General features: G+C 39.5%; 1 protein-coding gene across 2 annotated transcripts in view; it reads left to right on the top strand.

The window, feature by feature from the left end:
* Positions 1 to 12605, top strand: part of DPP6 (dipeptidyl peptidase like 6) — a 1508982-nt gene that overhangs the window by 1272080 nt on the left and 224297 nt on the right. For both annotated transcript variants that reach the window (XM_082258743.1, XM_082258744.1), the window contains exon 8: positions 4329 to 4449. In XM_082258743.1, coding sequence (XP_082114869.1) covers positions 4329 to 4449 — 121 coding nt within the window. The remainder of the gene's footprint in view (positions 1 to 4328; positions 4450 to 12605) is intronic.

Here is a 12605-nt window from a genome sequence, read left to right as displayed (position 1 = left end):
AAGGCATCGGACCTCTAAGAATTGCCTTGTGGCTTGACGCTGAAGGGAGTTGGTCAATGTGCCAGTGCCTTGGGTGAATTATGTGGACACTAATAGATAGGCCAAAGAAATGTTCTTTGGCCTGTCTCTGATTGATGAGTCACAGTAGGGTATGTTGAAGTGTTCTATTGTATTTCAGGTGAATCAATTTCTGTGCATCACACCTCCTCTGCCTAAACACAATCCAAAGTTGTTCAGATTCATTCAAAACTGTACCCAATTTAAGGAACCCCACCAATTGGAAGGTCCATAAATGGAGAGCATGCCACCAAACAAGGACAGCGGGGAGGTATAGCTGAATGGATTGCAGCTTACGCTTCATCAAAACCTTTTACCCCCTGCAGCCTAGATAGTTCCATAATTGGTTTTACTGCATTGACATCTCTGAGCATTTAAAACAGCTGTTCATTATTAGTGATGTGTAAAATCCACTTCCCATGCAGTTTTTTTTATTTATTTACTGTCATTCACAGCATTTACTTTCAGCTGTTTTTAACACAAATTTTTTTATCTAATAATTTGCAATAATTGCTTATTTATATGCCACCATGCACTGTTTGACAGGTTTTATAGCAAATGTGACAAATCAGTTTTAACATTCTGTTCATACGTCAGACGTTAAGTATACTTAATAGCTGTCCATTTTCGAGCTACAAAGAATTCTTAAAAAGGACCTGTCACAAAATGATACGATGACGTTCAGCAAATCTAGAAGGTCGACCAGTTGACTGCATCATTCAGCCTGACATCTGTTGTCAGTGCTTATCTCTTATGTTTTAAGCAATTCTGCATATGGGAACATCCCAGTTTTGTGCTAGAAATAGTGGTGATTGTTCTCTGTAGATTGCCATAGTGAGGATGAAGAAATGTGATGTGGTGGAAAACCAGGTTGGCATCTTTGAAAAGTGGCAAAATTATAACAATGCAGAATTAAAACTTAACATTAATTTACATTTATTTTGCTTTTCCTGGTACCGCCCTCATCCCTTCATCAACATTCTAATAACATTTTAAATTAAAAACTTTCCATTTTCATAATTTTTTTATCACTGGGACGCTGTACTTCTCTACGCTATACAGGCAGATCGCAGCTGAAAGGAGGGTACTGAAAGCCTCACAGTAGTCTGCCTCAGTACTTTACTCAACAGTCCTCAGCCCTGATGCAAGCAGTGGGTTGGTTCTTGGGAGGAGTTATGCGTTCTCGGATTTGCTGAAATTCAGCAGAGGGGTATGCCATGGGCAGGTGCTTTGTAGAAGCCATTGGACTCAGAATAAGCTACATGATTGACGTAATCAGAGTGTGGACTTTGGCTTTTTACATTGGCATGTGTGTGGATCGGTATATGCTCCTTCTGGGACCATCACATTATGAGAATGTTGAGCCAAGAGGCTGTGCGCAAGAGGCTTGGAGCAGTGATGTCTGGCTTTTCCTTGTAATACTAACATACTTGTGTTTCTAATTTAAGGGAGTCATTTGCCTACTGCCCTTCATTCTAAAGCACTTTTACACTGGCCACCATGAAAGCATGTTCTTATCCTTTGACGACCAAATGCAAGCGTCCTTTCTCCACTGAACACCAATAAAAGGAGTCACTACATTTTTCACTGGGCTTTTTTTTGGCCTTTATTATAATTCTTTTTTTTTTTATTTCAGTTTGAAATTATTGCTGAAAATAATTTTGTCTCATAGGGCAAGGGAATGTTAAAAAGCATTTGCTCTGTGTTTCAAATACCCCACAAAGCCAACAATCTATATTCTTTTATTGATTTTATATTTTAAACTTACTAATCAAGCTAACCTGCCAGTAGCTGTAACATAGTAGTTTTTACATAGTTACATAGTAGGTGAGGTTGAATAAAGACAACAGTCCATCCAGTTCAACCTGTGTAGGTGTGTGTGGCTGTAATCATCTCACATACCCCTGAATGTTCTAATCCTTGAGATGTACGTCTAATAGTCTTTTGAAAGCCACCATACTACCCGCAGAAACCACCTCTTGTGGTAGAGAATTCCACAATCTTGTAGCCCTAACAGTAAAGAACCCCCCACGTTGCCTGAGGTTAAAACGCTTCTCCTCTAATCGCATTGTATGCCCCCGAGTCCTCATGCAATCCCTTCGACTGAACAGCTTTTTTTCTAAGCTGAGATCCCCATTGAGATATTTAAAAATTGCTATCATGTCCCCCCTCAGGCGTCTCTTCTCCAGGGAGAATAAATCAAGCGATTGCAGACGCTCTTCATAATTAAGGTCCTCCAATCCCCTAATTAGTTTAGTTGCCCTTCTCTGGACTCTCTCCAGCTCCAACACATCCCTCCTGAGGACTGGCGACCAGAACTGGACAGAATACTCCAGATGCGGTTGGACCAGAGTTTTATAATTTAGCAGAGATTGCCCAAGTCATAAAAAAAAAATTAAGCAATCTTCTATGTTTAAAAGGCTCTGGGAAAGTAACCAGTTCTCCACATATGTATTATGTGGAGAACTGAATGTAAGATATGTATTAGATGTAAAGGTGGGACTAAAAAAACAGAATTGAATTACTTTATCATCATACAAGTTTGACTTGAGTGGTAAAATGTCTTCTCATTTGTACAATCCTGCAGTTTTCTTGTACTGACATCTTCTTTAAATAAAAAGTTGAAAAATGCCCTAGAAGGTTGCTAAAGAGTGCAGTTCAGCTAATAGGTAGTAAGTAAGGCAGGAAGATGTGGCTCACAGGAATACAAGCAACAGACCTTGTCCCATTTTAGGAAAATAGAATCCAATTTTTAAGGTAAGCCAGGTTCTCTACAGAAAAAGCAACACTGCATGCAGATGCCAGGAGCAGCTTGCACTATTGTACACCTAGCATTGCCTGGGAGCTTTAAAGCGTAACTCCACTTTTGTTGAGAAAAAACATTCCCATCTGGGTGACCTCTGTACATTGCAGGGGTTTTAACCAACTTTGTTGCAGATTCCTACTTTTTGTTATTCTGAAGAAATCACGGTTTGTACCTCTGTGCCTCTGTGCTGAGTGGATCAAATATGAGTGGTTTCATCAATCAGCTGTGGCAGCCCTCTAATAAGGAAAACAGAGGGGCATGCATCCCTTTAGACATGTTCCTATTGGGAGTATCTCACCAAAAATGATATTTTTGTTGCAAGGGATGCCAGAAATCTGAATTGTTTCTTAGACAAGATTCTGGGAAATATGGTGAGCCAATCACACAAGCAGGAAATTATGTTTCTGGGGTTAGGTCAGTATACATTCTGTCTACAGAATACCTCCAGTTAGCCATATTGCATTGAATTTTCAGGAAATTACAGAGGCTGCAGATTGAAAAGGAAAGGTAATTTTTAATAACATTCAATTACAATAGGATTTGCGTTGCAATTGTATATGCTATATTGTTTTTTCATTATTTGCTGATTTTTTTTCCCCATGAAAGGGGAGTTACTCTTTAAAGTAGACATGCAGTCAAAAGATAAAGAATAAACCTACTTACACCACCATTCTAAACCAAATGCTAACTACCCTGTAAAGGAAAGATGTGTATATTTACCTAATCTGGTCTGGTCACATGATCTCCCCAGCTGCCAGCTTTAGGGGAGAGGAGAGAAGAGCATCTGTTATCGGCTGCCCCTCCTCTACACTGAAGCCGGATCTGATGACCCAATCACATCCTGGACTGGAGTGCCCTTAGATTAGTTAGGTATATACGTCTTAGGCCTCTTTCACACAGGCATCCGTATGTCCGTATATCACCCCATCCATTTGCGGGTGATATACGGACATAATGCATGTCAATGGGATTGCCGATGTCAGCGGATTACCATCTGCTGACATCCGATTTGCGTCCTTTCAGTTCTGTTCCGTTTTTTGGAACGGAACAGAACCCTATTTTTTTTCCGTTTAAAAAATGGAAAGGACGCAAAATCGGATGTCAGCGGTGTCATCCGCTGACATCTGCAATCCCATAGACCTACATTATGTCCGTATATCATCCGCAAACAGATGGGATGATATGCGGACATACGGACCGGATGAAACAAGTGTCATCTGTGTCCGTAAAAAAAAAAAAAGTGCCGGTCCGCTCCGTGTGAAAGAGGCCTTACACTAGGGTAGTCAGCATAGCAAGTAGAATGGAGGTAAGTGTAGTTTAAGCTTAGTTAGCTTTTGGCCGGACCTCTACCTTGACATCCACCTTTTAAAGCTTTGAAGCTCTCTCAACTTACTCTGAATATCTGAAGATTAGCATGTGAACAAGATCTTACCAGCTTATCTTTTTCGTTCTTCTTCCATTCTAGATTTTCATATTTGAAAATAACATCTTCTATAAAATGAACGCTGACAGCCGACCCATCCGTCTGGTCTCTACTGGGAAAGAAGGAGTCATTTTTAACGGGCTGAGCGACTGGCTTTATGAAGGTAGGACAAATTGCTTTGAAAAAAAAATGAAATACTATGAATGATAGCTGACATTTTACTGTAATAAAACCATACATTAGACTTCCGTACAACAACATTAAAGTCGTTCAGTCCTTCAGATGCCAATATTGTTCCCATATGAAATGTGGCAAAGGGCATTGATAGCGTTTTTGTGACAGATCATTGTGTCTTGTTCTTAAAATTGCATCTGCACTCGGTTCTTGAAAAAGGTATGCATCACTTTGTGCGTCTGGAACATAAAAAGCCTGTGTGTTTGTGATATATAGAGTGATGGATCAGGCCTTGCAAATGGCCATTTTGCTGTGAAATTGACAAGAGGTACACTTTGTCTTCCAGCACTCCCGCAGGCTACAATTTGCAAGCTTGTAGCTTTATTTTGTAAATTAGGGTTTAAAGAAAAAAGAACGCCTAGCAACTGTATATACCTGTATGAACTGGGAATATGTTTTTAAAAAAATCAACTTGAATTCGTAAGTTTATATATCGCTATAAAACTTTAAAAATACTATAACAAGGTTACTTAACAGTAAGATCTCATTAGATGTGGGTATATAGGCTATTCTGTTCTTACTGACCCTTCAATGATCTTCCATAACTCCTGGCGTCTAAGCATAGCCCTAGGCCAATGAAACGGTTTATTTATAAAGCACAACATATGATAACAGGATAGGCTCAATTCACAAAGCTTTAGCTTTAGATAGGGTTCTTTATCAGCTATGCAACTGCTGTTTTCAAATCATATTGGACACAGCTGAATATAACTGTCATTTTTTGAAAATAGGGATCCTTATGTGGAAGTTAAAGGGGTATTCAACCCCCAAATTATTGCATCTTACTAATTCCTAGATGTGGTGGCCACATTTGTTTTGCTTTTTTTAGGCTTTTTCCTTTATATTTTTATCTGGTGATTTGAGCAGTAAGTCTGTTCATTTTCAACTTCCTGAAGGAGCCTGGGGACACCCTTGTACAACATCATTGTCAGTTTGGGGGAAGGGAGCGTTAGATCTACTAGCAGATTAAGAAACACTAACAAACTGAAGCCAAACCCTAGCTCACAATGCAGTTATAGAAGGAGTTATAGCAACAGTTTGTTTTTCTTTTTGGGAAAAAGATTTTACATTAGTAAAAAAAACCCTGATCATTGAAGCACCCCTGTCAGTGCTAAATGGTTTGTCTTAACCTCCCTGGCGGTATGATTATGTCAGGAATTACATACCAAAAGCGGTACAATTGTTTTCATGGAAATTTGGCGTTATGTATTATAGGCCTACAATTCTTAGTAATTACTGACTTAAACCTGACCAAAACAAGAGTCTAGTAGACATCCCAGATGGGATAAATTTGAAACACAAACACGTGAATTATAATCGAATCAATAATATTATTTTATTATTTAATATATATAATAAAATTATATTATTGATTAGATTATAATTCATGCATTATATATTATAGATATATGTGTGTATATATATATATATATATATATATATATATATATATATATATATATAATATAACGCATGAATTATAATTGAATCAATAATATAATTTTATATATATATATATATATGTGTGTGTGTGTGTATGCATATATATATATATATATATATATGATACAAAATGTGTTTTGTGCAACGTTTTTTTTTTTTTTTTTTTAATTTCCCTCCCTAGTTCCGCTCCCATGCAGCATTGCTGCTGCAGGGAACGGAACTAGGAAGTGATCAGACCGACGGAGGACGGAGGAGCGGCGGGACTCTCGGCTGGCGATCTCAGCAATGAGAGATCATCGCTGGATCGCCAGGATAAGGTAAGAGAACATCGCTGCGCTCTCTGCAATCCACCCCGAGCGTGACTCGGGGTTACCGCTCCTGATATGAAAAACCAACCCCGAGTCACGCTCGGGATTACCGCCTAGGAGGTTAAGACTCTAAATGCTACATTTGCAGGGCAGCTTGTTTCTACTGGCCAGGTCACCAGGTGAAAATAAAAGAAAGAAAGACTGGAAATGAAAACAAATGCAGTCACCACATCACTGTAAAGAAAAGTGAGTTATTTGACTGGTTTTATTTTTGGAGGACAGTGGGCGCTATGTGGATATCTCTAGTTCCATACTAAATGTTAGTTGTTATTTAAAATATATATACAAAGTATATTCCAATGGAAGAGTATTATAAAATTATGAATTTAAAATATCGGTGGGTCTACCATAAAATGAGAGCCTAAAAACGATAAATAGCAGCTGCTGTACAAATAAGGTAATTGGAATGTCTATGGCCTTATAATTAGACCAAATACAGCGCTTGCTCAAACCAGTGAATACCAATATCTATATATTTGTTGATATGGTAAGTATAATACCAGTATAAATATTCCAAATTAATACAACATATGATCAAAAAATTCCATCTGAAAAATCATGTGCAGATTACATGGTGACTAAAATATATAAATATGTATAAAAAATCCAAATATAAGTGAAATACTGTAAAATTCTAAAAATTATCCGTAAATAGTCAAGGAAAAGTTGTGTCCCAAAAAAATATATATAAAAGTGATTTCAGTGCTCAAAACGTGTTCAGTGTCCTTGATGACAAAAGTATATATAAATCTTCAATTCAAAACTATATATAAATGTTAGTAGTCCCTTCAATGAGAGCTAAACTTAATGCCGAGATTCTATGCAGTCTTGTGTAATTTTGCAGCTCTCTGTCTGGTGAAATACATACTATAATAGATCTTCATTTTATGGTAGTGGACAAGTCACATCACCAGTTATATTCCTGCATCACTTAGTGCTTATTCATACTTTAAAACTCTACATTTTATTAAGGGGTTATGTGAAAGATTTATACCTGGTTGTGGACTATGTTTAATGCATTTTGATTCTGTTTGAATCAACGATTTCTGTAAAAATGTATTCAGTAAGGAATGTAAAAAAAAAAAAAATGTAAGTACCGTATATATATGCATAAAAACAGATGTCCAGTACATTGTGGCATTGTTCATTGCTATGGTCGTTATTTTTTGGAAGCTGCTCCATAACCAAATCTTTGTATTATATGAATAGTTCCACTTAGCTCCAGTCTCCCTTCCAAAAAATTAACAGTCTGCAGCTAGAAATACTGTAGCTGCTGACTAATAATATAAGGACACTTACCTGTCATTGCCTGAGCCAATACTTCCATGGGTTTCAGATCCAGGCACTGGCATCTTAGCTAACGGAACCGGCAGTGAAGCCTTGCATCTTCACAGCCGGCTTCCCACTGCACATGCGCGAGCTGCGCTGCACTTTGTGAATTGACCCGCAGTCTTCTGGGACTTGTGTTGTGTCCCCGAAGGCTGTGAGGGAATGAGAGGGGGCAGAACTTCTGCCTGAAAGTGGGAACTGGTACCTACCAAAACCAGGTACCTGCTCCCCACCTACCAAAAAGTTCCAATTGTCAAAGAGGAGAGGGGGAGGATGGAAACAAGTGGAACTTCTTCTTTTTGGGTGAAGTTCCACTTTAAAGTATATATTTTTTTTAGTTTAGGATAGAGTTGAGAGGGTTCCACAGTTAGGGAGATTCGCCCACTCTATGTTTCCTGTTTAGTGATCATTGAAAGTCTAAGAAAATACCGGAACAGGAATAGAGGGGACACTAGTTCTGGAGACCCTGGTAAAAGCCAGGGATTTCCTTTTTTGGGGGATTTCCTTTTTGTTCCTGTTTTGGCTATGATGGAAAACAGCATATAAAGAGATCCCTCCCCTTCACTATTTGTCCTGGTGAGCAGGAAAATCCAAAATTTTGAGTTTTCATTAGAATAGGAATAGAGTAATAATTCTTCACATGGGGGCATTTGTTCTGGTGGCACCTGTCCAAGGTGAGATTTTCCCTCACTTTGTAAAGATTTCTTTTCACTTTATGTTGTGTCTACTGGGTAGAAAGTGAAGAGGAATCTCTCTATTGGCACACAGCCAAGAACCTGACGGGTTTAAAACATTTCCTATTCTATCCAAAATAGACTTTTCTGGTGCTACAATGATTTGCAATTTGGTGTAAACTTGTTGTTCAATATCTGTTTACGTGTACAAAGTACCCACCTATGTCTCAACGGAGATGGTTTTTGCCTGGGAGTTCTCTATTTTTACATGAGTATTTTGTGTCTCGTTGACTGTTGGCATGCATACAGTATGTTTCTGAATTGCTGGTTTCATTGTATGAAAGAGAAAACAACTTTTTATATACTTCTAGTAGAATGGCATAAAGGGGCTGCGACTCTTAGGCTGGGTTCGCACTGGTGCAAAAACAGACATCGCATGTGATTTGCACCGCATTGCAGATCACATGCCATGTATGCGTGATGCGAATTCAGCCATACAACTATGGCTTAATCCGCATAGCATTCGGAACAAAAGGGTACAGGATCCTTTTTTTAGTCCGCACTGGAATCAGAACACCCATGCAATCAGAGTTCTGTACCATTTCACAGTTCACACTGCGATCTGCGAACCGATCTGGGGGTGTCATTTACTTTACATTGACACCTGCAGCGGTTCACAGAGGGCAATGTGAGCTGCCTGCGAGTGACATGTGATGAGGAAACCCGCACTGGAATCGCGCTGGTTCCTGCACCGCGCAAGTGTCAACACAGCCTTAAACAGAGCAAAATGGTATGAGAAAATGAGAGTCAGCCCTCTACCCCATCATTGATCCTAATGTAACTTGGCAATATGATGTATCTATAAATGGTGATGGTGGGGTATTTCCACATTGGAAGTCAAATTTGAAAAACACCTTTTTGTTATATATCCCCATTCACATAGCATAACTTAAAAAACGTATTAAAAAATGTCAACTTACCACTTTTTTAACAAGTAAAGTGTTTAAAAGGTAGAAGTACCAGTGGATTAAAAATAGTATCCACTCCAGTGCATTTTTCCATAGTAATGCATTGATGTAATGCCATCAACGGGTGGATGAAAAACAGACAAACAGTCCCTATGTGTGAAAGGGGCCTTATACCTGAAACACAGATGTATAAATGGGCTTTATTCAGGTGGAACGTAGATAAAATTAAAATAACACTAAACAATATCTTTATTCACCAAAAATAGTATATACACATCCTCTATTTAATTTAGTCTATTTTCTCATACAATTGTTCCTTACTGTGTTTTTACCTCCTTGTAAAGTCCTCCTTAACCTCCCTGGTGGTATGATTGATTCCGATTTTAGGTGCTGAAAGCGGTACAATTATTTTGCCAGTAATTCTTAAGGACGAGCAGCTCAAACTAACTGCTCGTTACATATGATTTTTTTTTACTGTGCGTTCTTCTTTATAACATCTCGGGTATGATAAAGTTTGAAACACAAAATCATAAATTATAATATAATAAATAACTATAAATAAGTTAAAGTATATATATATATATATATATATATATATATATATATATATATATATATATATATATATATATATATATATATATATATATATAAGTACAGTAAAACTGCAGGAAAGGGCACTGGGGGGCAAACTGATGTCAATTTATTTTATTTTGTAATGTAATCCAATAGGATTACAATATATCAGAGTGTTTGTGTGTTTTACTTTTCAAATTTGCCGCCGGTTCCACCCTCCTGCGAGCGTCGCGTCGCAGGAGACGGAAGCCGGGGCTCATAGCAACAGGTGGAAGATCCGGCCGCCGTATGCTGCAGGGACACATTGCAGGATCCCAGGGACAAGGTAAGTAACCCCTTCCAGAATCCAGCGATGCTCCCTGGCGGTACCCCGACTGTAGCTGGGGGTTACCGCTAATGGCACTGAAATTTAACCCCGAGCCACACTCGGGAATACCGCTAAGGAGGTTAAGCTCCAGCCTCTCCTTTTCCATCCTCACTTCCACTACTTTGTAGTGAGCAGTCCATGTCAATTGTGGTGATGTGCACTGCTGTACAAATCAGGGTTGTCAGAAATTTTATGTCAGTAAAAATACGTCCTTTTTTCAGGCAGGTTAGTGTTGACTCGGCAAGTTTAAGAAAGAACCCCTCGACAGCTGGATGCAGCACCAGCAGACACTTATCCAGGCAAAGTTTGGAGCCAGTTTGGATTATTTTTAAATAGAAGCAGGCTTAAATGGTGGTGGAAGGAGCAGACGGCCACATTTACTGATCCTGCTCCCCTACTTTTGGCTGTGGAGTGATCTCAACTGTACTTCGCCTGCCACCTCTCTGCATAGATAGAGTAACATATCCTGCTTTTTTGCAGCTGCAGTTCTCTATCAGGTATCATCCCTGTACTCTGCACTCTGTTTGCAGTGCCCCCCTGGACAATGCACTCTCTATGCAGTGCACCCCTAAACCCTGCACTCTGTATGCAGTGCTCCCCTCAACCCTACACTCTGTATGCAGCGCACACCTAAACCCCATACTTTCTATCTAGCGCACACTTGATCTCTGCACTCTGTATGTATTGCACACCTGAACCCTGCACTCTGTATTTAATACACACTCCTGTTATTTAATGCCCCTTTAAGACCCTCTCACTGTTAGTGCAGGAGGTGATACTGCTACTCATGAATGTGTTTTTTTTTCTAGCAGGGAAGGACCTTTGCATTGAAATACTGTGTCACAAGTGCTAGCCAAGCTTTGGGCTTGTGGCTGCTGCGCAACCCCATTAAGCTCAATGGGCAAGTTTGACAGTCCATGCCGTCTGTGAAACTTGACATGAGGAGTTAAAATTGCTGCACTATGAAGCTAAGCATTGAGGCCATAGCAATGTATACTTACTCAAGCAGCTGCTATGTTCATTTAGAGGTAGGTGGTCAGAAGCGGTTCTGTTTAAACATCCTCTTTTAGGCAATTCCCACACAATCTGGCCATGTCAATTGCTGTCTTTGACATGCACTACAGAACTTGTTTTTCAACTGTATCCTAGCGGGATGGCTGATAATTTGCCATGCTGTGTTGACTTTTTAAATGTTAACCAGGCAATCTTACCTGTTATGGGTATTGTCAGATTCTGTTTATACTGATTAAATATCTAATGTTTTAGTTTTTTAATAGAAGTTCTGTCATTTTTGTCAGGTTGTCAGAAAAAAATGTGCTTTGTCAATACATTTTCCATGTTCTGTTAGTAAGAAAAGTTGCAGGAAGTTGGCAACCCTGGTACAAGTCCTATAGTCAATGGTCCATAGGCCATAGGTCAATAGTGAGCATGAGAGTGTGGCTATGTTCCTACATACAGTGGGACTATGGAGAATGTATTCAGCCACCTTCTAACAAGAAAACAGATCACATCAGCAAAGAAAAAAAAAAAAGGATTTTGGAGGTCTAGAGAAGACTAAGAACAATAAAAGGTACTTTTCTGGGTTAAACATACATATTTAACACAAAGTTTGTTTAAAACCAGAGTTTAGTGTCACTTTAATTATTGAAATAAGGTAGGTTCTTCTAATTTCTAGCACAGTTTATGTGACACATCCCTTTTAGTAAATGTTGTCCATATGCTCTTTCTCATTCATCTGCAGCTTGCTGGAAGGAAGGTATTCTCTGGCAACAGAAGGAAAATGAAGGGCCCTCAGTATATGTGTTCAGGGTTTATTCATTTAGCAAGCTTTTTTGGCATATAGGGCAGCTGTCACATGCCTTGGTTAGAGATCAAAGTGCTAAGAGGGCTCTCCTTGCAACTAAGTGCAAAACAACCCTGGAGGTGCTACAGGGAATGCAGTGCCCAAAGAAGCAGGAGTTGCCAGTTGTAGTAGTCTGCAGAGCTAGCCACTGGATGGTAGCAGAAACAAGCAGGATGCACTGCAGGGCAGGTATCCTTATTATTCTGGGTGTACTTGGTAGCAGGGCAAACAGGGAGAAGAACCAGAAGCCAGGCCAGGGGTCATATACGGTGGATCAATTAGTAGCAGAGGCAGGTACCGGGATCGGGAGACCAAGATGTGACAGGCTGACCGAAGAGGTGGCAGGTAAGTGTAACTGCTGAGCAGGGTGGGAGTGTGACAGGCAAAGGTGGCGGGAGCAGTGAGAGGCAGGCTGACTGAGGGAGAAAGAAGCTGCCTGACAAGCCCTGAAAGTGTCCGGGGGGGCTGAGCAGGAGCAGAGAGACATGAACTAATAGAAAATACTGGGACTGTGACA

The sequence above is a fragment of the Pelophylax lessonae genome (genome assembly GCF_965119305.1).
Source record: "Pelophylax lessonae genome assembly, chromosome: 5".
Lineage (NCBI taxonomy): Eukaryota > Metazoa > Chordata > Amphibia > Anura > Ranidae > Pelophylax > Pelophylax lessonae.
Note: the sequence above shows the minus strand (reverse complement) of the source record. Positions and strands in the feature narration are given on the sequence as shown.